At 37.2% G+C, this 27,932-nt stretch overlaps 1 protein-coding gene and 1 long non-coding RNA gene across 3 annotated transcripts in view; one reads left to right on the top strand and one right to left on the bottom strand.

Annotated features, from left to right (window-relative positions):
* Positions 1 to 280: 280 nt before the first annotated feature.
* Positions 281 to 17,041, bottom strand: LOC309476040 (CD48 antigen-like). Of its 2 annotated transcripts, XM_082139161.1 has the most exons (7): positions 16,922 to 17,033; positions 2,827 to 3,150; positions 2,319 to 2,618; positions 1,448 to 1,747; positions 913 to 1,203; positions 680 to 823; positions 281 to 580 (listed from the first exon to the last, which is right to left on the bottom strand). In XM_082139161.1, exons 1-7 carry the CDS (start codon positions 16,965 to 16,967, stop codon positions 564 to 566), a joined length of 1,422 nt encoding a protein of 473 aa, XP_081995287.1. In that variant the 5' UTR covers positions 16,968 to 17,033; the 3' UTR covers positions 281 to 563. The 2 variants fall into 2 exon arrangements, with proteins under 2 accessions (XP_081995287.1, XP_081995288.1); XM_082139162.1 differs by lacking the exons at positions 1,448 to 1,747; positions 2,319 to 2,618; positions 2,827 to 3,150 and adding exons at positions 13,644 to 13,958; positions 16,302 to 16,628 and having other exon boundaries at positions 16,922 to 17,041.
* A 3,085-nt stretch (positions 17,042 to 20,126) lies between these two features.
* LOC309476369 overlaps positions 20,127 to 27,932 on the top strand; it is a 9,873-nt gene continuing 2,067 nt past the window's right edge. Inside the window, exons 1-2 of the long non-coding RNA XR_014198069.1 lie at positions 20,127 to 20,280; positions 25,048 to 25,403. This is a non-coding gene — a long non-coding RNA (uncharacterized lncRNA). The remainder of the gene's footprint in view (positions 20,281 to 25,047; positions 25,404 to 27,932) is intronic.

The following is a 27,932-nucleotide window of genomic DNA, read 5'->3' as shown; positions in this document are numbered from 1 at the left end:
CAAACAAGCCTATTATCTCTTGCTCCTCCGCGGGAAAATATATCGGTCTCGCTCTACCCGCGATTGGTTGTTCAGTGTCGACGTCACTCTTTTATGTGCACGCGCGTGGAGTAATCATAGCTTAAGGATCAAAGCCTGAGTTGACAGAGAAAGTTGATGAGCTGCATCATGGTACCAATAAAGCCTGATTGCCTCGAGTTTGTTCAGCTACCTTCATGGTACAGGCCCCTGAACTCTTTAAAATGTACACAAAGTTTGTACACCACCAGGAGGCGCTCGACATAATAAATGCAATAAAATATGGAGAGACTCTTGAACCACAAAGTGAAAAACTTTATTTATAAAGGTAAGCAAATACATATGACAAATATACAGCAGAAGTAAAGTGAGATCTGTGTGTCTCTTTATTATTATTTTTGTATGAAAGAGAAATATAAACAAAGCAGTTCAAATAGGATTAAAAAAAATCTGACATTGAAAGAGAGCAGAATCTGAAATAATCATCAAATAAAAAAAATAAAAAAAATCTAATTTGAAGAACCTTTAAAGTTCATCGTTCTGCTTTAGATTTCAATACTTCCTGAAAAAGATGAACATATAAAGCCATAAATAAATAAATCTCACAAATAATAACATATGCAAAATCAGTTTGTGAGAAATGACATCATCAATCATGTACCTGATGTGTGAATATGTGCTTGATCTCGTTCAGCTCTTCTGGATCTGATCTCATAAACCACAATAATGACAATAGCCACGCCCACCAGAGCAGAGAGGACCAATCGGATCACAGCTTCAGTAGGACCACAACAGTGGACAGAGTCTGAGGAATAAACACATCAAACTGAGATCAGATCAGTCAATAAACACTAATATCAGCGCGGACATCAACTAATATCAGCGCTGTCGTACCTGCACATGTGTGGCAGAGTGTGTTGATGTCCAGATGTGTGGTCTGGTATCTGATGGGATTGTTCAGCACACAGCTGTAGGGGTTTTTATCCTGATATTCCACCTCCAGAGGTAGAGAGAGACTGATGCTGAGATCACACACACTGATGCTGGACAATACACTGATTCCTTTGTACCAGGAGAGAGTCACATGACTCACATTCACCACTGATGAACACACCAATGAACATGATGATGATGATGAAGAACAGTGTGAAGAGTTACTGATGATGACAGGAACAGGCAGACGAGCTGGAAAACACGAGAGAATAAAGATGAGGACGAATGAAGATATTCAAGCAGACGAGGAAGAAACATCGAGAGGAACCGAGATTATCAAAAGTAGAGCATTTAAAACAATCTGAAATAGAAAGTTAAATACAAACCTAAACCATTTAAACAATAAAACAACATGTTGACAACAGAATGATAATATACGTGTCTAAATTTAGACTTTAAAAGCTGTAATAAATACAACAAGTGATAATTAACTCACTAAAGACAGTGAGGCTGAACCTCTTGATCACACTATTGATCAGTAGTTTATAATCTCCTTCATGTTCAGTTGTGGTGTTTGTGATGGTCAGAGATCCAGTTTGATTGTTCAGCTTCAGTCTGTCTCTGAATCTCCCATCAAGAACATCATCATATACAGTGATGCCTTTGGGCCTTTTATTGATTCCAGTTATTAAAGTGGTTTCAGGTCCAAACAACCACAAAATCCGAACACCATCCATCATTTCGGTAAGATCAGAGTCTAGAGTGACTGAATCTCCCTCCATCACTAAGTTTTCATCTGTATCACCAAAAACACACACAGAAGAAACAGAAACAGGGTTTGTCACAGATTAAGACTTTTAAATGACTTCATGATAGTTAACAAAATTAAATAGTTCAAAATGTAACATTTCAAGTGAATAATATCTGTAACGAGGCGGTCAACTTTGAAAACGAGGAGAGGATCTCAGTGCAGGGGATTTATCAATAAACAATAATAATAAGAACAAGATACAAAACAAAGAACTTAGAACTAAACACAAGTAGAACAGAACTGAGACACATGCACACATGTACATCCGTAAAAACACAACAACCACATATACATATACATATATACACACACACATACAGAGGGTAATATGATAAGACACCTGGGAACAATCAGAGACTAATCAACAAGAAAAACTACAAAGACTACAAACATGGCACAAAATCAGGAAATAAGTCAAACTTCCAAACCAGATACAAAGAACATATGAGAATATTATGCAACAAAACGGACAAAAAAAGAAGCAAAATGGTGTGTGGATCAATAATTGCATCTTTAAACTAAATATTTAAACAGTTGAAAGTGATATTTAACTCACCATAGACAAAAAGACTGAAAATCATCCTCTTATAGTTGATCTCTAGTTCATAATTGTCTGTGTCTCTGAATATGGTGTTTGTGATGGTCAGAGATCCAGTTTTATGATCCAGCTTCAGTCTGCCTCTGAATCTCCCATCAAGAACATCATCATATACAGTGATGTTGTCGGCCTGTTTATTGATTTCAGCTATTAAAGTGTTTTTAAACCTCCACTGAATCACATCATCATCCTTCATTTCAGTAAGAGGAGAGTTTAGAGAGACTGAATCTCCCTCCTTCACTGACACTGACTCCAGTCCTGAATCATCAACACGCAGAACAAAGAGAAACAGGGTTCGTCACAGATTAGGACTGTTATTTGAAGGTTTACTAAAGTAAATAGTTTGAAGTTTAAATTTTAAAGTTAATATTATCATAAAACAACAGAAGCTAAATGGAGTTTGGATTAATAATTGTATGATGTGCTGATTAAAATATAAAACAGGTGAAACTGATATTGAACTCACCACCGTAGACAGCAAGAGTAAAAGGCTTGATCGCACTGTTGATCAGTCGTAGATAAACTCCAGCATGTTCAGTTCTGATGTTTGTGATGGTCAGAGATCCAGTTTGATCGTCCAGCTTCAGTCTGTCTCTGAATCTCCCACCAAGAACATCATCATATACAGTGATGTTGTCGGCCTGTTTATTGATTTCAGCTATTAAAGTGTTTTCATCTCCAAACCTCCACTGAATCTCATCATCGTCCTTCATTTCAGTAAGATTAGAGTTTAGAGTGATTGAGTTTCTCTCCCACACTGACACTGATGTTACTGCATCACCAAACACTCCTGAAGAAGTTTTCACAGAGTAAAGCTTTAAAATCATTTAATGTTGGTTACCTTGAAAAACTTTAAAATCAAACTTGACCTCACATTTACTTCAATGAGCATAACAATGAATGTTAATCCTCTCGAACTAATTTAACCAGTATTTTTTACATGGTAACAAAAAAGAAAAAACTGAAGCCATAAAAACACATTTAAAACTCACCATCCAGACGCCACAAACACAAACAGAGCAAAACTAATTTCAGAAACATTTTCTTCATCGGTTCACTGAAAATCCCACGATAGTAACTCTTAAGATGTCTGAAAACACTCAGATTGATCTGAAACACGGCTGAACTGAGATATTTATCTGGTCGTGACCTCAGTCACAGTTTCCGTTCACACGTCCATCTCCTTTAACATCATGAGAATCAACAAGCTTTTGCTGATCTTACATTTTCAAATGAATTCTGGCCCTGTATGAAAACTAATAGCAGAAGAGAGAAATATATTTGATTAGATTTTTTTTTATATCTACTGGTGTGTTATTAGTGTTAGCTGTCAATCATATTCAATAATTTTGATTATAAAAAATAATAATAATAATTTTGCTAAATGTATCAAATATATCATGGACAGCTGACTCCAGAAGTTTGCCAAATTCTTTGTGTAGAGCACTCATAACCATACTCATTTGTTATTGTCCTAGAAGGCTTAAACAAAGCCAATCTCACACATGAACTCCTCAAATACAGACAATCTATTAAATGCCCGACCAGAGAGGAGTATTTGGGACACTCTGACCCAAGGGCGTAGGTTTGGCCTCAGCTTTGGTGGGGACACCCCCCTCCCCCTCCCCCTGGAATGAGTTTTCTATATGTAATTAAATAATGAACAAATGAATAAAATACACACATATCATAGTATGCATTCAACACAACAAATCCATTATTATTATCTATTATTATTATTATTATCCATGATTACAGTATTCCATTAATACTAAAATTGTATCTACTATTCTATATCAAATTCTATTGATATATTCTATTCTTAAATATTAAATTCTTAGGCTACACTCACTCACAAATACATTACATAAATAGAATGTAGAAACGAAAAATGTCTCAGATCCACTGTTTATGTTGACTGCAAGATTCTAAGTTAAGGTCAGCTAATTAACATTCAGTGACTTGCTAACGTAGCATTCTATCATGATAGCGTGACTTCTATGAGTCTATCAGTGCTGCACAGCCTAATCAATACTCTTAACCTTAGTTGAAAGATTGCTGCTGCTAGGTTTAACTGTAACAACATGGTAACACATACTATCACCAATCAATACTATTTTCCACAGTAGAATCTGCATTTGAAAGCCTGGTCAGTCACTACTACTGCTAGTTTATTTGTGTGGCTAGTTATTTTGCCTACTTACACTCTGCTTTATGAAAAAGCTTCGTATGTCCCCTTTCTTCTTCTTGGGTGGCATAGCTGATCTATCTACAAAGTACAAAAAGTGGCAAAAAACGGAATATTAAAATGTTTTACTCTGGCCTTTGTATGTGGCAGAGACAGCCCTGGTAACTTACCGTCGGCGTCGTCGACGCGCGCGCACACACACACACACACACACACACACACACACACACACACACACACACACACAGACACACACACAGACACACACACACACACACACACACACACACACACACACACACACACACACACCACCCGCTCGCTGCCAGTGCAAGCACAAAAGTAGTCCCGGCCCACGCGTGTAGCCTGTCAGATACACCGCCGCCAATCAAATTACGGCGTTTCTTGTACTGTCGTTGTTTTGGCCGTTGGAATCGATCCAAATAGCAGCGCAAAGATCCAAATAGCAGTTCAAAGGAGCTTGCTAAATATTGGTGGGGACAAATTTGTCATCTCAAAATATTGATTGGGACTAGTACCTAGCGTCCCCCCCTAAACCTACGCCCATGCTCTGACCACATCATGGTCCATTTGATTCCTGCATACAGACAGAAATTAAAACTATCCAAACCTGTTGTGAAGACATCAAAGCAGTGGACCTGGGAGGCTATGGAGGATCTTCAGGCACGCTTGGACTGTACTGACTGGGATGTATTCAGGACTTAAACCAACAATCTGGATGAGTACACTGAGGCTATGACAGCATGCATAAGCTTCTGTGAGTACAGCTGTTTACCATCACACACCAGGGTGAGTTACAATAATGATAAACCCTAGTTCACAGACTTAAACAACTAAGGCTGGAGAAGGAAGCTGCATTTAAAGGCCCTCTGAAATCGTTTTCGAAAAGGTTTTTTAGCTTTTAGTATGAATATGTTAGCCTTAAGGTTATGAATAACTGGTGTGCTCCAAAACAATGACAAAATTCACACTTTGGAGATATAAGCATTCAAAACTTACAGTCTCTCACTTCCGTTAAATGGATCACAGATTTTTTTTTACATCACCGTGGACTTCATCTTCTGTCCAATCAAATGCTCTCGAGAATCTAAAGCTCCGCCCCCTATGTTATAAACACCACCTGGCCAAAGCGACCGTTGACACGTCACAGAGAAACATGGGTTGGAGATGTGTGTTCACTTACTCAAACGCTCGAGTTTTATTCCATTTTCCAACTGAACGGTGGTTAAGAATGAAATGGCTAGAGTTTATTCACACCTCTACTATTGAATCCAACACCCTTGGATTTGCTTCCATGGTGCTGTCAAGTACGAATTGCAGTCTGTTAAGTAAATTAAACACTATTGGCTATTTGAAAAGGGGGAGGAGCCATTCAATATGTCCCTGTTTTAGTGAAAATTATGTCAACGCATCATAAAAAGCTGCATGTTCCAAGGCACTTCAGTGGGCCTTTAAGAGTGGAGACAGAATCAGGTTTAGCAAGGCAGTGAAAGAAGCTATACTCTGAAAAACTACAACAGCAGTTGTAGCCAATGACTCCACTTCTGTCTGGAAAGAGCTCAGACAGATCACAAACTGCAAACCTAAAGCCCCCCACTCAGTTAACGATCTTGCATCTGGCCAACAGCCTGAATGAGTTCTGCTGTTGCTTTGAAAGAGATTGGGACAACCCTGATGCCATTCCCTCATGACACCGGCCATCAACTCTAGCCCATCAGCTTCACCACCCCCACCCATAGACTGTAAAAAAAAAGATGGACGACGCCCCTAAACTCTCTTCCATTGGTGAAAAGTAAAGCCGCCAAAGTCCTACTATGGCGCTGACATCTTGCGCTGATTTGGGACCCAGGTCTGCGCAGTAGTGAACGCTAGACCAGAGTCTGCACAGTAGTGAACGCTGGACCAGAGTCTGCGCAGTAGTGAACGCTGGTCCCGAGCCTGCGCAGTAGTGAACGCTAGACCAGAGTCAGCGCAGTAGTGAACGCTGGATCCGAGTCAGCGCAGTAGTGAACGCTGGACCAGAGTCTGCACAGTAGTGAACGCTGGACCAGAGTCTGCGCAGTAGTGAACGCTGGTCCCGAGCCTGCGCAGTAGTGAACGCTAGACCAGAGTCTGCACAGTAGTGAACGCTGGACCAGAGTCTGCACAGTAGTGAACGCTGGACCAGAGTCTGCGCAGTAGTGAACGCTAGACCAGAGTCTGCGCAGTAGTGAACGCTGGACTCGAGTCTGCGCAGTAGTGAACGCTGGACCCGAGTCTGCGCAGTAGTGAACGCTGGATCCGAGTCAGCGCAGTAGTGAACGCTGGATCCGAGTCAGCGCAGTAGTGAACGCTGGACCAGAGTCTGCGCAGTAGTGAACGCTGGACTCGAGTCTGCGCAGTAGTGAACGCTGGACCCGAGTCTGCGCAGTAGTGAACGCTGGACCCGAGTCTGCGCAGTAGTGAACGCTGGATCCAAGTCAGCGCAGTAGTGAACGCTGGATCCGAGTCAGCGCAGTAGTGAACGCTGGACCAGAGTCTGCACAGTAATGAATATTTGCCGACGTGGGCGTATCGCGATGCCGGCTCAACATCGTGATGTCTGTTAGCCATCGTCTATCGGCCTAACCCTAAGAGCAACTCTGTCTGTTCCCACGGTGATGCTGCACTGACTAACGAGCTTAACAATTTTTTTTGCTCGCTTTGAAGTTCAATCCCAGCAAGAGAGACTGAACAGACACTTATAAACAAGCTACAGTTAGTCCAAAATGCCGCCGCTAGAGTTCTTATGAGATCAAGAAAATATGATCATATAACACCGATTTTATCATCACTGCATTGGTTACCTATAAAGTTCCGTATTAATTACAAGGTATTGCTACTGACTTATAAAGCCCTAAACGGCTTAGCTCCAGTCTATTTAACGGATCTTCTATCGCCCTATAATCCATCGCGCTCTTTAAGATCACTAAATTCAAGGCTTTTGGTCATACCTAGGATATTCAGAACCACCAAAGGAGGGAGAGCATTTTCACATTTGGCTCCAAAACTCTGGAATAGTCTTCCTGATACTGTTCGTTGCTCAGACTCGCTCTCCCAGTTTAAAACTAGATTAAAGTCGCATCTCTTTAGCCAGGCATTCATATAATCCCACAGTTCAAACTACAATCCGGCCTCTAGCTCATAAATGCCAGAGGAGAACTGGCCCCCGACTGAGCCTGGGTTCTCCCAAGGTTTTTTTTCTCCATTAGGTCACCTGATGGAGTTTTAGGACACCATTAGGTCACTTGATGGAGTTTTTCGGTTCCTTGCCACTGTTGCCTTTGGCTTGCTCAGTTGGGGATATTTTGGGGATATTTAATTTAATTTTATCAATCAATAAATTCCTCTTGAAACAAACTTTGTTGTATTATTTAAATTGAATACTGTGAAGCTGCTTTGATACAATCTGTATTGTGAAAAGCGCTATACAAATAAACTTGACTTGACTTATACACTTATATTGAGCACATGTGAGGTACAGTGTACATTTGCAGAGAATCAATCCACGGCATGGATGGTGTCTGAGGAGTTAAAGAATGTGTTGGACAGTTAGCTGAGGTATTCACGAGCATCTTCAACCTGTCCTTATCGCAGGCAAGAGTCCCCAAGTGCCTGAAGTCATCTATCATGGTACCAGTACCAAAGAAAACAAACATCAGCAAGTTAAATGATGAATCAGCCTACAGAGTGGAAGTACAGAACTTGGTAAGCTGGTGCTCAGATAACAACTTGATCCTCAACACAGAGAAAACCAAGGAGCTAATTATCAATTTTGGGGGATCACAGAAACTGGAATACACTCCAGTATTTATCACCGGAGAGAGAGTTGTCTCCAGTTTCAAGTTTCTGGGCACATACATCTTAGATTCAGATTCAGATTATTTTATTTTGTGCCATGTCAGCATTCAAATCTATTTTCATGGCAAATATTCTAACTGCTCTGTAACTTAACTGTTTTGTAATCCTTTTATTTCTGCACAGATCTTTTTTTTTTTTATGGTTATGCATAATTATGTTAACTACTGTTATTATCTTTCTTCTTATTTTACATTGGATTTATTATATTTAAATAGTTATTTTATTTATTTGGTTATCTTATAGAATTGTATTGCTTAGTATTAGTATAAGTTTTACCATTACTATTATTTATCGAATTATTGCATCTAGTGAAGAAGCTGCAAATGTAAAATTTTGTTGGACGGGGACAATTTGACGCATACAATGACAATAAAGAAATTCAATCATTCATTCAAGCGATACATTTAAAATAGCTGACTGATTCAGGGACAAAGCCAGTGATTGAATTTATTAACGAGTCATTAACTCACCTGATTCATTCAAAAAAAGCGAATTCATTCAGTAATAAAACACCGCTCCGTGTTATTCGGAGAAGACAGACGACTATTCTGTAGATTTGTTTGGAACTATATTCATGGAAAACAGAGCAAAACAATATTGTGTCTAAAATGCAACTCAGTGTTAACTTGTTTGTTGAACTGTTGTGTTAGGGGTTAACAGTTTAGGACCCAAGGACCAGATGTTTGAAAGAAGACCCGGAGTCACAATTATAAAAAAATTTAAGAAAAGTTTTACTTTTAAGATAGTTTGCAGTTTCATCAGCAGAAGTCAGCTTCAAGACTCACACAGGAGTTTGTAGGCCGCCCCACTTAGTTACAAAGACCACAGCAGTTATACCATTTCCAAGGTCTAAGCTACGTCATTGCTTACAGGTTGAATGATTCTGATTGGCTAAGAAATTCATAAACATAGTAATTTTCCACACATATACAGATAAACTAAAGCATATCTCCATAGATTATGCAGCTGACACTCAGACCCTGAAGTTAGGCACGTCGTGACCTTCCAGGTCGCAGATTTGGGTTGCTGGGTGCCAGCATGTCCCGAACAACAACTCTGTCAATCTCCAATAATGCCAGTGGTTCCTTAACCTGTAACCAAGAAGACTAACACACACACCGACACACAGATTTTCCAATGTTGGATTCAGCCAGACTCTAACTATAAACAGGAGAGTCGTCTCAAAACATCAAGATAACAAGTTTTTTCCCTCAGGATAGGACACTTTAGTCTAAATGGAAAATATAGGCTTTAACTGACAAATGGTCCCTTAAACTATTGACTTCAATGACCCCTACAGTATATGTTTTAAAATGTTGAAGACCTTTCTCAAACACAACACCAGTCCCTATGTCATTTCTGGAAGCTGGGATAAATAGGCAAGCACTGTTACTGCATTCAGATATCAAATACTGACATTAAAAAGAATACATGAAAAGAACATTTCAGTAATCACACTGGTAACTTCTATAACAAAGTAAAATCTTCAGAGAAGTCCTTCAACTCATTTGATATTTAGAAGGAAAAATATTGATTAATACCTTGATTATTATTACATATACATTGAAGCAGCAGTGGATTCCAATCCACCCCCTTCAGTTGCATAACATCGATATCACATTTGCAATTGTGCTGATGTTCAGGAAAAAAAGCACTCTTTCTCATGCGATATTGCTTAACACGGTCATATGACATAAGCATAAAAAGGTATGAAAAGTCAAACAGATATTTTATCCTCACATCTTAGTGGTCAGTCTAACTGCATTATAATAGGCTACATCGTGCAGTAAAAGCACGTACTTTTAATGCGCAAGAGCAGGAGTTTAACTACTTGAAAAAAAAAAAAAATGCTATCTTGCAAACTATTGACACACACAGCAACCAAACATCCAGCAGAAGCTGTTTATCCACCCGACAGATCCAACTGATCAAACTCATTTTTGTACAGATAAAACAAACAGGAACAATATTGCAGGGTCCAATTACACTCCAAAACCAGTGAATAACATTACATATTTATGACATTTAACATTTATAACATTTTCATTTATATTTATGTTAATATTTGCATGCATTGTTACAACAAAATTCATGAGTTTATGTTCATGAGAAAGCACAGTAACCTGAAAATTATTTTATTTATTTTGAGAAATGTGCATTTGGTTACCTGAGAGATTTGTTGTTTGGAATATCTGGGTTTAATAATCATTTTATGATTGCAGACTTTGGTATTTTGTCAAATCTGAGCAAAATAACACTTTTGAAACTCTAGTTGAAACATGTGAGTTTACCTTGGCTTTTCTTCCGAAGAAATTGAGAAGTGTAAAGGCCTGGATCAATGTTTCCTGAAATTCAAGTATGACGAGCTCACACAATCCTGTATACTATGTTTATAACAGTGACATGGCTTAGAAAAAACGTCAAAAAAATTTGACATTTTAGTGAACCAACATCTCAAACAAAGAGCCTGTGAAGCGTTGAGCGCCTCCTGCTGGATGACCCTGTGATGACGCACTTCCACAGTTGTTAACATCCTACATCTATCAGAAAAATAATGTACAATTATAATGTTGCAGGCCCAGCTGACAGATTAACTGATGCCTGTAAAACAGGATTAAAGAAAAGAAAGTCGTGTCTGGTCTTTCACAGCTGCTCCGCTGATATTTTTATTTTAACAAGCAGTTAATTTCAGTTACACACAATTGCTTTTAAAGCATTACTTCACATTCCTTAGTGTCTCTCTTCTATCACGGTGTCAAAATAACTCACCTTTTGTCACTCGTTTGCCTCCTTTCTTCATTTCACCTTCTTTAGTTAACATTTGAAAAGACTTCTTATAAACAGCAATATTAATATTGACCAACGCCATGATAATTAGTGTGAATTTACGCATAATATTCAATGCAATTAAGTTTTATTCATGCTGTACTTGCTTCTTAAAGCTAATTCACTCTTATATATCCCATAGGTGTGGATTTATAATAGATGCACAGATTCAGCGCTTCCTACACTTTCCTCAGATCACGTGACTAGTTAGCGCGCCAAACGTGATCACAGAGTGAGCTTCCAAGAGATACTTAACGCAATCTATTAACTCCTTAACACGAACAAATAAACATTTTGTAAAACCAAAATAAGTAATACAGCACTATAGTTAAATATAATCCTCACTTGAGCATAGGCTATTAAATCATTTTCTTCATGTTAGCGTGAACATCATAAATCAAGAAAAACAGCACATCCTCGAACTGCTTCACCAATAACAGTTTACATTCACTGGACATTGTAATAGTGCAATCACTGCTCTATTTAAATGGTTTCTCTTTTTATTCCCGTGTTTTTACCTGTAAAGCAGGATAAAGTCAGAAGAGCAGGAGAGTCGCGTCTGGTCTGTCACAGCTCCTCTGCTGATATAAGGACGCATGCGCAGTGCGCGATTCCGTATTCTCTATTGTTTGTTTATTTTTGTCCATGTAGTTCGATGAACATTCGTTTTCGTTCATTTACACATTAGCACTGCATAAAGAAAATAAAGAAATGTAACCAGTGAATAGCCTAACAATACTCAGAAAAAAACAAAAACAAAAAAAAAAACATAGCCTAATTGTGTAAGCCTACTTTGTGTATCACACGACACTATACATTGTTATATTACCTTGGCTTTACAAAGCACAAGTAAACACTTCTGTGAGAGTGTTTCTAATACAGATGCTGAGGGAGTGACGGTGAATTAAACATCTTTCTCTCTTCTGACTCAATCTTATCAATCTGTCTATATTTTCTCTGTTTTTGGAAAGTCGTGGAAACAATGTAATGTTGATGTGTTTATGTGTATATGTGTTTTACTCCAGAAAATCTGCCAGAGGCACACAATAAAAATTTAATAAAAATGAATAAAATAATGTTAGTGGTACAACAAGAATATTATTTAATAAAGACTTATTATTATATCATTTAATATAAATAATATTATTTAATAAACTATTTAACTCAATGTAAACATTTACAATTTTTAAATAATGTTTTAATAATGCTGTGGTGCACTGCTGAAATCTGTAATGCTACATAAAGTTTTATTTTCCTCCAGGGGGCGCTCGACATAATAAATGTAATAAAACATGGAGAGACTCTTGAACCTCAGAGTGAGAAACTTTATTGATAAAGGTAAGCAAATACATGTGACAGATATACAGCAGTAAAGTGAGATCTGTGTCTCTTTATTCATTTGTTTTATGGATTTCGGGGAAATATAAACAATAAAGCCTTTAAAACTGAAAACAGAGCACACCCTTGAAAATTCTTTAAAAGTTCAGTGTTCTGTTTTAGATTTCAATATGTCCTAAAAAAAATAAACATAAAAAGCCATAAGTTAATACATCTCACAAATATTAATATATGCAAAATCAGTTTGTGAGAAATGACATGATCAGTTATGTACCTGATGTGCTTGATCTCGTTCAGCTCTTCTGGATCTGATCTCATAAACCACAATAATGACAGTAGCCACGCCCACCAGAGCAGAGAGGACCAATCAGATCACAGCTTCAGTAGGACCACAACAGTGGACAGAGTCTGAGGAATAAACACATCAAACTGAGATCAGATCAGTCAATAAACACTAATATCAGCGCTGACATCAACTATTATCAGTGCTGTCGTACCTGCACATGTGTGACAGAGTGTGTTGATGTCCAGATGTGTGGTCTGGTTGCTGATGGGATTGTTCAGCACACAGCTGTAGGGTTTTTTATCCTGATATTCCACCTCCAGAGGTAGAGAGAGACTGATGCTGAGATCAGACGCACTGATGCTGGACAATACACTGATTCCTTTGTAACAGGAGAGAGTCACATGACTCACATTCACCACTGATGAACACACCAATGAACATGAAGATGAAGAACAGTGTGAAGAGTTACTGATGACAGGAACAGGCAGACGAGCTGGAAAACATGAGGGAATAAATTAACAGTGAGTAACAGTAAATAAGTGGCTATTGTATTAGTCAGTGTTTGAATGTTTTTATTGAGAGTTAGTGCAGTCTTCAAATAGTTCACCAACTGGTTGAATTCCACCTGGTAGTCTTAAGCAGAGCTGGGAAAAAAGAAAACAAACAGAACAAAGAAAGCAGAACACAAAAAACTCACTAATAAACACTTCCTAAAATGCAACAATTTAAATGTGAAGTAATTCACCATTCAAAGAAACACTGAATCTGTATGTGATCTCTGTCATGCCGCTGATGGTCACTTCATATTCTCCAGAGTCTGTGGTTCTGGTGTTTGTGATGGTCAGAGATCCAGTCTGATGATCCAGCTTCAGTCTGTCTCTGAATCTCCTATCAGATATAGAAAAGATTCCAGCCTCTTTATCGATTACAGCTATAAGAGTCTCTGGACGTCCAAACGTCCACATTATCAGATCGTGTGTCTGGAGTTCAGTCTCAGAGTTTAGAGTGACTGAATCTCCCTCCGTCACTGACACTGACTTCACTTCAACACCAAACAATCCTGAAGAACAAACACAACACGATTTTTCTGTTTAAATCAATAAACAAAGCATAGTGATGGTCTTCCGATCATTCATTTTCCAAAAAATTAGATTTTTTTAAAAACTTTTTTTAACAAAAAAAACCCCCCATCAATTTGGCTTTCGTTTTTACGTTCAGTGGGTAGAAATGGTTAAACTCTATTCATATTTGATCCAATCATCTTAAATCATCATCATGTTCCCCCTTGTAGGCCCTTTCGGCGGTGGATAGGGGTCATCTCTCTGACTCTGACCGGTCTGAGGATATGTGGCCCATACGCAGCAAACTGTGCACTCTCAGAAAAAAAAAGTACAAAAGCTGTCACTGGGGGTAGCCTTTCAAAACATATACTAAAATACACTAAAAATGCTGGGTTGAGACTGTTGGGAAAGCCGGGTTGATTTGACACAATTTGGGCTGAGTTTTTTTAGAGTAGGCTATAGCATTTAGGAAGTAACATGAACAGTTAAGGGAGTAAATTGAAATTGGTACTATTGAATCAGTGATAGCTTCTGTTCCTTTTCTTCTGAGAGTGTGTTCTCTGACACCTTTCTATCATTGGCAGCATTATGTTTTCAGCTATTTGAGCTAAAGTAGCTCATCTGTGTGATCAGACCAGACAGGCCTTCGCTCTCCACGTGAGTCAATAAACCTTGAGCTCCAATGACCCTGATTTAGGTGCACTAATTATCCTTCATTTTACCACTGTTGATACTGTAAGAACTGATTTTCCTGCTAAGACAAACCCTGCAATAAAGCCATAAAACGCACCCACAGAAGATAGACAGAGCACAGGACAGGATTGTCTTGTCCAAACTTTTCTCCTACCTTATCTCTGCATCCCCCCTCTCTCTCCCCCCTCTCCCTCCTCAAGTCACTGAAAGTTCATTAAGAATGTCTATATATCACATATGGTGTATCTTGTGAATATATTGTTTTTCCTTTTCATGTTTGGTATCATTTTAAGTGTCTCAGTGCGATTGGTAAAATGGTCTTAATTTCATTGCAGTCATTGGTTTAATGAGAAAGATTGAGAACTTAGGATAATCCGGTTCCCCTCTCTGGGTGATGTCTCCTGAAACCAGGTGCTTCCACCCTGGGGTACATGGATTGACCCAAACAACTCTAAACAATATTTGTATAACCCTTTTGTTCTGGTCTGGGTGTTTAAGGCTAGGTGTCAGAGCAGTCTTGAGGACCCTTTACCAGGATCATCCCCCATACAGTGATGTTTCAGTGTTTTCCTGTTGGAGAGCACTCACACATCACTGTGTGTCTCTGTCAGGAAAACATTACTTACTAGAGTCATCTTTGAGTAAATGATGTCATGTATTTTTCTGAATTGGATTTTAATCATTTACTTGTGTAATTGGCATGATATATTTTTACCTGACAAATAAATGTTACATCTTGATTTATTCTGAAATCATTATTTTAGTAGACTATGAGGAGGTTGGCGCTACCGCAGCTCTGTGTCCAGGATAGGTCAAACTAAAGGCGCATATGAACGGAGCAGTGGCACGTCATCTGAAGACCTTTTGATTTCTGTCTATCACTGACTTGACAAGTTGTACGGAAGTGGCTTAATAAACTACACTTTTTTTGTATGAGTGAGCAGTAGGCAACCGACTTAAGAGGTATTAGCAAACCCTGCACCCTCTGACCTGTGTCCGTGAGATCCACGTAAACCCGGGGCGTGTGACTCTGTGCGGCATCGGGTCCCTTAATGAATTAATAATTGAAAGTATGGGATACTCAGAATGATCAAAGATCTAAATTAACTCATAATCAATATTTATGACTATTTTAAATACAATCTAAATTTGATTATCATTTGAAATTGGAGTCAGATTAAGCGCAAGTAATATTGAAACTAAATTCCAATAAATTAAGTGAACTTCACTGGAGCGCTGAAAAGACATACACGCATTATTCCTTTGCCCAGGCTGTTTGATTCCGTCGTTGGGCCAATGGGTGGTCCTTACTAACCACTGTATACCGGGAACAGCCAACAAGACTTGCTGTTTTGGAGATGCTCTGACCAAGTCATCAAGAAATCACTATTTCATAAGTCACTCAGATATTTTCACTTTCCCATCTTTCCTGTTTCTAACACATGAAATTCAAGAACGTTTGTTCACTCACTGTCTAATATATCCAGCCCTTGACAGGTGCCATTGTAAAAATATAGTAATCAATGCTGTTCACTAGTGGTTTGTTTGTTTTATAAATAATTATTAAATAATTCTTTGTATAAAAATACTTAAAGAAAATTATAAGTTTGAAGACTGGCAGCACAATTGACACTGTAATTGTGACTCACCATAGACAGTAACACTGAATCTGTAAGTGATCTTCCTCCTGCCTTTGATAGTTAGTTGATAACGTCCAGCATGTTCAGTTGTGGTGTTTGTGATGGTCAGAGATACAGTCTGATGATCCAGCTTCAGTCTGTCTCTGAATCTCCCATCAGGGACATCAGATGTGGAGAAGATTTCGTCGTCTTTATTAATGTGAGCTATAAGAGTCTCTGGACGTCCAAACGTCCACATAATCAGATCATGTGTCTGGAGTTCAGTCTCAGTGTTTAGAGTGACAGAATCTCCCTCCATCACTGACACTGACTTCACGACATCAACACCAAACACTCCTGAAGAACAAACACAAGATTTATCTGTTTAAATTAATAAATAGACTTACTGATGTTTAAATAAAGTGAACAGCTTGAAATTTTATTTTAAAATCAATAATTTCCAAACAACAGTTGGTCTGATCTCCACACAACATCAAACACAGAAGACACTTTTACTTCAGACGAGAATCACGTCACACTGAAACTAATGCTGTTTGAGCTTCAGTGTTTTATAGAACCAACATTTAGAGAAACAAACAGTGAATCTGATGCAGAAACAACTGAAGTCATAAAAACACATTTAAGCTCACCATCCAGACGCCAGAAACACAAGCAGAGCAAAACAGTGAGAAACATCGTCAACGGTTTCAGTCCACAAATATAAAAAGAAACTCTTCAAAACCGTTCAGTAATAAAAGGACAGATGTGAAGTTGCTCTGAAGTAAAGTGAAGTGAAACTCTATAATCAGCTCAAATAACCACATATCTTTAACTGTTAGTGCATGTGACCATCTAACTCTTTCTTTCTGATTGATTCACATTCTCCAGATACAACGTCCTGTAGATCAATGGTGTCATTTTTAACATCAAACTGCCCCATAACATGCTTGAGAAGTTAAAAATGTCTTAAAGCAGAGAATGTTTGTTTATTATATATATTAAAAAAAAAATAGAATACATTTTTATTTTGGAATATAATGAAACATCTTAACCTGTGAAGTGACAGATTTTGGATACTCTACCCACCAATGCTAATAAGACTATATGTTATTTGGCTTGAAAGAAAGGAGGAAAGAAGTTATTCGGCCAAAATAAATAAATAAAAGGGAAACAGGGAAACCCTGACTAACTCCTCCCAGCAAACACAGAACGTTGGCACAACGTACCCAACCTTCTAACAACGTTTTAATAACATAACTACGTTGTGTGGTGAAGGTTGTTACAGCGTTGTCACAATGTTGACATTGACCGTTCAGGGCCATTGCTTAAGGTTGTGCTATAGGCAGTGTTGCCAGATTGGGACAGTGCTTTCCAGCCCAAAAGCCCGGTAAGGCACCGGAGTAAAGATAGTTTTGCGGTTTGATATTCTTTATTATTTTGGCTACGGTCCCGCCATGCGGTGACGTAGACATGCAAATAATATCTCATTTCGTTATTCATGATTTGTGAATTCGTGTGACGCGGTCCTCCGGTCCGAAAAACGACTTTTATTTTTAAATTGCGTATAGCTCCAAAAGTCGGTCACTTAGAAGACTGAACCCAGCTTCATCTTGACCTGCTTGATTTGTGAATTTTTTCACAGCAAAGCTCATGTCCATAAACCGTTTGGTAAGTCCGCTAGACAGGAATTTGGTAAATAGCCGTTCTTCACGTTTAACATCAATTTATAATAAACACACAGACCGCTGGATTACAAAAACACTTGTTTTATATTGAGCTTGATTTGCGAAAACTTTCACAGTGCAGTTTGGCCCAGTTAACCCTTCCCTGAGTGTTTAAATGTCCCGTTCTGATTTGTGAAAGGTTCCACAGGTCAGTTTGGGTCAGTTAACCCTTCCCTGAGTGTTTAAATGTCCCATTCTGATTTGTGAAAGGTTCCACAGGTCAGTTGTAGTGGCGCAATGGATAAGACACATGCCTTTGGTGTGAGAGACCCGGGTTCGAATCCACTGTGAGACACCAATGTGTCCCTGAGCAAGACACTTAACCCCTAGTTGCTCCAGAGGCGTGCGACCTCTGACATATATAGCAATTGTAAGTCGCTTTGGATAGAAGCGTCAGCTAAATGAATAAATGTAAAGTAAATGTAAATGTAGTTTGGGTCAGTTAACCCTTCCCTGAGTGTTTAAATGTCCCATTCTGATTTATGAAAGGTTCCACAGTTCAGTTTGGGTCAGTAACCCTTCCCTGAGTGTTTAAATGTCCCATTCTGATTTGTGAAAGGTTCCACAGATCAGTTTGGGTCAGTTAACCCTTCCCTGAGTGTTTAAATGTCCCATTCTGATTTGTGAAAGGTTCCACAGGTCAGTTTGGGTCAGTTAACCCTTCCCTGAGTGTTTAGATGACCCTTTCTGATTTGTGAAAGGTTCCACAGATCAGTTTGGGTCAGTTAACCCTTCCCTGAGTGTTAAATGTCCCATTCTGATTTGTGAAAGGTTCCACAGGTCAGTTTGGGTCAGTTAACCCTTCCCTGAGTGTTTAGATGACCCTTTCTGATTTGTGAAAGGTTCCACAGATCAGTTTGGGTCAGTTAACCCTTCCCTGAGTGTTTAAATTAACCATTCTGATTTGTGAAAGGTTTCACAGTTCAGTTTGGGTCAGTTAACCTGCCCCACACGGTTTAAATGTCCCATTCTGGTTTGTGAAAGTTTTCACAAATCAGAATGGGACATTTAAACCGTCAGGGACATTCACACATGTCTAGTACAATTATGTGATTTTGTTTTATTAATACAGTATATACTTTTTTGATACACCCTGCAAGAATGGAAGACAGCTTAAATTGTTATCTGATCTAATAAAAATATATATACAAGACAAACTAAAATATTTTCTAAATAAAATACAATTATTAACTTTTTCATGGAATTTTTTAATAATTAAATATAAACAAATTTTTCGAGTTTTGACTACGAACACAGGAAATCACAGCTATACAACATAGTTCAAAACAAATAAATAATTTGTAATTTCTGAACATTGACATTCTCATGTTTTCTCAATATAATTAATAAAATAATAGCATATTTCTAATAGGGGCACATTGTAACGCAGTGTGACAACATGCCCCACCTGCACAACTGGGATTTAAACCCGGCTAGTGTCTTCTGCTAGTTAGCGAAGCATTAAAGAACTATCTCAACTGTTAAATAACATTGGAGATTAAAATAATATTAGATTGTCCCCTTGTCTGCCATACAGAACCTGGTTTTGTTCATTAAATGTTCTGATCTGCCTTTGCTTTTTATGTTTTATTTATTATAGCCTACTTAAAATAATTGTTTATATTCGAATATATATATATATATATATTTTTTTTTTTACAAAAGTATGACTTTTGGAAGTGCAATTTGATTACCATATGCAGTTTTAATGAAGTTGAATTAGATAACCTTCTATGTAATTTTTACTCTTCAAAGTTGCAGGTGTTGATTATAATTAATTTACTGCTAGGCCCATACATAATAACAATAATAATAATAATAATAAGGATAATTAATATTTTAAAAGTATATAATTATCTAACATCTGACTAATTAAAAAGTAACCACAAAACAAAACATGCTAAATGGGGGATATCTTATATCTAGCATACAAATAAAAATAAAATATTGTCAGAATGTCGTCTCACAGCTGCTGAATGTCAACATGAACAATTGACAATGAACAATTCTACACAATATAGCGAGCACGTAGACAGCGACGTTGCCATAGTAGAAATAAAACGTGCCATAGACGTTGCCAAAACATAATTGTGTTTGCTGGGAATGCAGTTATAAACGAAAATATGAAACCGAAAATCGTCAGACGCACAGCCGGTCAGTCAGGTAATCAGAAACAGACACGATGGACCAATTCATGCAATCCGGATCATCTTTATTAAACTTACAACTGTACAGGGATACGAAGAACACTTTCAAAATAGTTCTGTTTTTATTACTCTTAAATGGTAAGAGCTTCATATCTATTTGTTTGAATAATTTTGGTTTCACATTAGGCTACATAGCTTACATTTTTTTAATGTGCACTCGCAGACATAATAATAATTATAATAAATTGATATTGTTTTACATTAAATTCTAATTTATTATATTTTAAATTAATAACATAAGTTGAACTTTTGTGTAATTTTTGACTCACTTAAATAGGCTACATTTTTATATGTAATTTTATAATTATTAGACTGCACAAATAATGCTAATTATATAAATAAACCTTGATAAGCTTTATTTACGTAAACGCTTTATCCAAAGTGTCATTTCAAGAATCTATTGTTCATGTTTTCTGGAGTCGATTCCGGCATTGGCGCAGGAATGATAAATAAAGAAATAAACAAATAAACGCAACAGGCTTTTTTAGATGTGTAGCCTATAGCAACTTAATTTTACGTGTAGACCTCGATAATTAAGCGGTTTGGAAAATGGACCATTGTGATTTTTTTGTTTGTTAGGTATACTTCCATTAAATTAAAGTAGTCTCGTATTTACTGCTTTGTTTGTTCACATTCGTGGCTTTTTCAACATCTGCAAAAAGACGTTTCTATATTATTTGATCCTTTGATAAATTGCTGTTCTTGGTTGAAAGAATTTATTTAGGCTACTCTATATCCACGACTCCGATACAAGAGATTCCATGTCGATGTCAGCGGTGGCGGTGAGTAAATCTGTGTTAATATAAAACTATGTTAAACACACGTTTGAAGTAGGCTACCAAGAAGAAACTACCAGCTTTACTGGGAATTAATTTACTCTAAGTAGCCTATCCGCGACTCCGATTTTTCATCATTTATTTAAAAGGACTAAACAAAGTCTTGAACTTGTTGTAAAGAACTGATATTTTTATTTCAGCTTAACCAGATCAAGAAATGCCCCATTCTGTTGCCTTGAAACTGCTTTAATGCCTCCATTTACTACCGGTTTCGATTTGAGTTCACTAGACACTGCATCAGCAGCGACATCACGATACGCGCCCGCGAGCGAAGACCTGACGTGATCCCGCGAGAGATAACCAAAAGCTGCTCCCAGATCTCATTGAACTTGCACTTAGCCTAACCATATGAAAGCCCATGCAGCTAACCATTGTTGGTTCCCACTTTGGATCCCAGAAAATTATTTTTTTATTGTTTGTTATGGTTAGTCAATTCAAATCACCTTCATTTATATAACGCTTTTATATGGAAGTAAAATAATGTCAAATGTTTTTGAAATAAAAAGCCTGTTGAATTGCACTACTTGAAAAAAATAGGCATTGCATTAACTTGCATTTTAATGCATTGTATTTTTAGGGCTTGCATTTTTATGGGCTGAAATTCAACATGCGGTTGAATATTTAAGCTGTGAATATTTCAATTAAAAACATTTCAAACACCTTTTCATTATTAAAAATTCAATAATCCATATTCACCTTTCATATTTCACTTCCAAAATATTCAAACTGTTTAAAAATACAACCAATAATATTCAACAGGCAATTTTCGGTCCATTTTATTTCGCTTTGCAAATTCGCTTCCACAAATTCAGTGGTTCAAATTCAAAAGTAAATTCAACATTGACGTCCAGGAACTGCAGGAAAAGCAGTAGATTGCCGAGCATACTCTCCATCTGCTGTTAGTCGATCTCACCATCAGATGGTGCAAAAGCGCGTGTTGTAGACGAAGACCAGCAAAATTAGAGCAAGTCATTCATAAAACTCATTTACAGCAATGTAAGTGTATTTGTGATTATTATGACGGCTGTTTTATGTTAAATTCAGTGCCTTTCACGGTTACTTTTCCTGTGTAGCCTACATGCATCTTTCTCTACCGTGAATGAGATTAATGTTATTCCCCGATGTGGATGTACAGATCCAATGTTAAATTTTTGAGGTTGACATATAGCCTATTTCTCTTGGTTGTTTAGTTGCCTTAACTTTATATTGTGGCAATGTGCTGCATGTAGGGTTTCCCTCAATACTTCAGGATTCCCCTGCTGGACATATATAACGCTTAACGTAGCTTAATGGACTACAGATGTAAAAGACCAAACTCGCAGGCAAGCAGATGGACTCAGAATAACGCGCAAAGCTTAATGCTGAGCGTTTCCCAGTGATAGACTGGCATACAGATGACTTGATGTTGTTGGACATTCGCACATTTAGGGACCGTCTCTAAAGTGTATAGGCCTTTGGCATACACGTTTCTAACTCCGATAGCATTTGAATGGAACGACTTACAGTCATAAAACCAACTGTAAAGTGTTCATGTAGTGTCAGGCATACTGCGCAGCAGTTTTACATTTAGTCATTTAGCAGAAGCTTTTATCCAAAGCGATTTACAGTTAAACTAACAATAGGACAACAATATGCAAGTGCTATGACAGTTTAAGCTAATGCAATACACGTAGGCATACTATATATATATATATATATATATATATATAGAGAGAGAGAGAGAGAGAGAGAGAGAGAGAGAGAGAGAGAGAGAATAGAATAGAAGAGAAAGTTTTAGTATTAACTGATCAAGTGTTGATTTTTTGCCAGTATATCACGAAACGCTCAGCATGAAACTTTGCGCGTTAAGTTCATATTCTGAGTCCATCTTCTTGCCTGTAGCCTATATAATAGCCTACAGCCTACTTCCCCAATAAGGTGCAAGATTGGTCTTTCATATCACTGTATTAGTCCATTAAGCTAGCGTTTTGTCCCAACGGAAGGGGAATCCTTGAGTATGAGGTATTGAGGGAAACCGATTATAATCCTGTTCATGGTAGAGAAAGCTGATGCCATGTAGGCTACAGGGAAAGTAACAATGAAGTTATTGAATGAAACATAAACACAGCTTTTGTGTGTTTATCATCTTTTCCGCATATACTGACACAGATAATCATTTTCATTTTATGAATAAATGTCTTCGTCAACAACACGCGCTTTTGCACCATCTGATGGTGAGATCGACTAACAGCAGATGGAGAGTATGCTCGGCAATCTACTGCTTTTCCTGCAGTTCCTGGACGTCAATGTTGAATTTACTGTCGAATTTGAACCACTGAATTTGTGGAAGCGAATTTGCAAAGCGAAATAAAATGGACCGAAAATTGCCTGTTGAATATTATTGGTTGTATTTTTAAACAGTTTGAATATTTTGGAAGTGAAATATGAAAGGTGAATATGGATTATTGAATTTTTAATAATGAAAAGGTGTTTGAAATGTTTTTAATTGAAATATTCACAGCTTAAATATTCAACCATGTTGAATTTCAGCCCATAAAAATGCAAGCCCTAAAAATACAATGCATTAAAATGCAAGCATGGTTAATGCAATGCCTATTTTTTTTCAAGTAGTGCAATTCAACAGGCTTTTTATTTCAAAAACATTTGACATTATTTTACTTCCATACTTTTAACAATATAGATTGTTTCAATGCAGCTTTACAGTGATAATATTAAAGTAACAGAGATTGTTTGGGCTTTACAGCAGCTCTGGAATAAAGTTATTCTACAGCTAAAGCTAGTTTTAATTTACTTGCTACTACATCAAAACTATAAAGTTCACACTTTATTTAAAACAAGTGAACAGTCAGTAATAAAATAAGAACAAATACACAAATTACAAGCAGAGATGAATACTAAATAACAAAGTTACAAAGTCTAACAGTATTCAGGTACAGAAATGAATAATATAGCCTAAATGTAAAATAAAACTCTTTGTTCACTGTAGAAATTAAATACGGTTTCATCTTTTGTAAAGCTGTATTTGTTGTTTTATTAATATTAATGTCACAGACAAGTAGGAATATTAAGGGTGTGCTGTCACTTTAAGACCGACTGCACTGCCGAAAAACAAAAACAAAAAAAACCTGACAAACATTCGGTTTCTTTTGGGTTACCCAGGCAAGTTTTCTTTTAAATAGAACTTCAGTTTTTCATGTGTAAAACATTATTTAACCTCTTTACTCTGATATCATTACCCTGCTGTACATCAGTAGTCAGTATAATCTTTATTATAAGCAGTGTGGAAGATGGATGTATGGATGCCTATAATATATACACCATAACTACTTGTTTTTATTGTTTAATTAATGAAAATAACCATCATTTGAAAGATTAACTTTGTCCAATAATATATAAGATTTACCAGATTTCATTGGGTACCCAAATTAGAAATTTTCTTCATCACCAAATAACAATTAATTCAACACAATCTACACTCAAAAAAATGCTGTTTTGTTTTTACCCAAGTTTGGGTAAAATACGGACAAACCCAAACGTTGGGTTAAAAATGAAATTAAAAAATTTAACCCAACGGCTGGGTTTGTCCATATTAGACCCAAAGTTGGGTTGAAACAACCCATCATGTTTTAGAGTGTTAGGTTTTTAAAACATTAAATTGATTCTGTATAAGTTATTTATGGGTTATTTAAAAAATAGCCTCCCTGCTATGTTCTAGGAACATTATTTAATTGCAAAATATAAAACCTAAAAAGAACGTTCCTTGAATGTTAATGGGTTCTCAAAAAAAAATAAAAAAATATATATATATAAAACCTAAAATGAACGTTCCTAGAATGTTATTGGGTTCTCAAAAAAAAAAAAATATATATATATATATAAAACCTAAAATGAACGTTCCTAGAATGTTATTGGGTTCTCAAAAAAACAAAAAAAAACAGCAACCAAATATTAACATTAAGGGAACATTCTGTGTTTGCCTGAAGAAGTAACAAATTGAATTGTCCCCCAGATGCGTTTGGTGCCGAGACACATACGATCAAAGCAGTTCCAGTGAAAGAGGGAAAACGTGTTGCTCTGCGTACTGGTGAGACTGAAATACAGAGAGAGGATAACATACAGTGGATGTTTGGAGATGAGCGTATACTTTTAGCTGAAATCCATTTAAAGAATGGAATCTTCGAGACATATGACAGTGATGATGGGAGATTTAAAGGCAGTCTGAAGCTGGACAGATATACTGGATCTCTCATTATCCATAACACCAAATCCTCACACTCTGGACTTTATCATATGAAGATTATCAAAAAAACTGCAACCATATACAAGAGATTCCATGTCGATGTCAGCGGTGGCGTGAGTAAGTTTGTGTTAATATTAAACACACTTTTGAAGTACCAAGAAAATGTACCAGCTTTACTGGGAAGGCTGGTTTTATTTGCTATTGCAGAGCTTTTTATTGCCCTGTCCAAATTATCCAAATGTACACATTTAAAAAAAAAAAAATTCAACTTTCATAAAAGCTCACAATGACATTTAACATCAACAATAAGACAAACAGATATTGGGGAAAACGTATAACAGAACTTTTTTGATCGTGGTTGAACTAAACCCTTTCTGATAAAGTTCGTAGGCCACACAACTTTTCCACAGGGGACACAAGACAAATAAAAGAGTATTTTAGTTTTTATTATGAATAGCCTTAATGTTATCTATAAGCAAGTGTGCTTTAAAACAATAGCAAAACTCGAATTAAGTAGATATAAGCGTTCAAAACTCAGTCTCTCACTTCCGGCCAATACTGATCAACGATTATAATGACATCATACAGTAATCAGGGTTTCTGGCCAATCAAATGAATGATGTTCAAAAGCCACGACAACCGGAAGTTTAAACACAATCGAAAGGCTGACACCATAGACAGTAAACTGGACACATAGGTTTCAACGGAGAAAAGTGAAGTAAATTAGAAGCTCTCACTTCCTGATGGTCGAGCGTACTGCGCAGACTCAACCTGAGCTTGACGACGTGGATGTGACGTGAGCAACCCTTCTGTCTTCTAGTAGCTGTGCCGAGAGAAATCTGAATCATTCCCTTCTGAAACTTGCAGAGACAGAGAGTGTGAGTAGGAGGTGTCCACGAGCTAGCAGCAGGAGAAACTTTTGCTAAGTATTCTGATAAATTATTTTGTAATTTTGCCTCCACGTCCCCCCCGATTGCCCGCGAGCTTCTCCTCCTGTCCATACGGTAATCTCTCTACTGTGCGACAGAGAGTCGCGTGGTTATGACGCAATCGTTAGCCTATTTAAAAAAAAAATTGCATCTACGGGGCCATAACGTAAGATACAAGGTAATGGAGCCTTTTATACATTTTCGTGTTTCTTTAGAAATAAATAATGGACAAATGGAGTCTTTAAACGCCTCAGATGTAAAGTTATTCGCTGTCAAAGTGACGCCAAAATGAATGGGAGTCAATGGAATGCTAACAGCAGGTGATGGTCCGCTAATCAATGGCGGCGCTCGGGGAAGCTTCAATGTTTTCCGAAACACTGCCCCTCTGGCTGACACCCGGGTTACCATGGAGAGAATCTGAAACGCAAAACTGATTGAGGATAATAAAGGGCGTGGCTTATTTTCAAAGACAGTTGGAGGAGAGTATTTCCATAAACTGATATCATCTGAGAAGGAAAGCCATTTCAAAGTGAAGTACATTTTCAGATTTTGATTAAAGATTTCAAAGACAAACCTATTTTTGACTTGCATGAATGAATTGATTACCAAAAGACGAGTAAAATGCACTAACAAAGTAAATAGTCACTTTTTATTTAATGCTTACTTTAAAGATGTCACGATGTCACTTGATTTGAATTAAAGTAAAAATGTCTTAATTAGTGCATAGTGCAAACAGGAGATCCCAACTTCAAAGAAAAAAAAAAAAAAGAAAAAAAAAACATTTAAAAAAAAACTAAGTGAAAAATGACAGTGAACAGTAGAAAGACAAACAAACATGATTAAAACAGTTAAATGCTGTTGCTAATGTTCCTAATGCACATCAAGAAGTTTTAGCTAACCTGTTTCCTTGAAAAAAATTATGAAAAAAAAAGTATATTTTATCAGCCGTGCAGATCAATCTTTCCTTTGGGCGACGAGAGGCGTTATCTGTAGTGACTGACTGTACTGTACTGTACCACCCACATACAGTAGCACTACCTCTCCCTATACTAACATGGTTTCTGTTTCTGTTCTGTTTGTTTTGTTTTGTTTTAGAGTATTTAGTTCGTTTACTGGAAAACAACCTGAACTTGTTCCAGGAACTGGGAGTGTTCCTGCAGTAGAAAAACACCTATAGTTACACTGATCTATTCAGTAACCATCTATTGTTATTAAAGGGATAGTTCACCCAAAAATGTTAATTAGCCCATGATTTACTCGCACTCAAGCCGTATCAATGCGTACAGCCGTCTGCCGGAAGCTAGTTATTTTAGTCGATAAAGTTTTGAATATAAATATTTTTCTTACACAAACGCATCACTTCACTTCAGAAGGCCTTTATTAACCCCCCAGAGCAGTGTGGAGAACTTTTATGATCATAGATGCACTTTTATGATCATAGATGCGACGCACTTTTATGATCATAGATGCACTTTTATGATCATAGATTCACTTTTAGGATCAGATGCACTTTTATGATGGATAGATGCACTTTTATGATCATAGACGCACTTTTATGATCATAGATGCATTTTTATGATGATAGATGCACTTTTATCATGGAAAGATGCACTTTTATCATGGATAGATGCACTTTTATGATGGATAGATGCACTTTTATGATGGACAGATGCACTTTCATGATGATAGATGCACTTTTATGATGATAGATGCACTTTTATCATG

Source organism: Leuciscus leuciscus, assembly GCF_965113295.1.
Source record: "Leuciscus leuciscus genome assembly, chromosome: 15".
Taxonomy (NCBI): Eukaryota; Metazoa; Chordata; class Actinopteri; order Cypriniformes; family Leuciscidae; genus Leuciscus; species Leuciscus leuciscus.
Note: the sequence above shows the minus strand (reverse complement) of the source record. Positions and strands in the feature narration are given on the sequence as shown.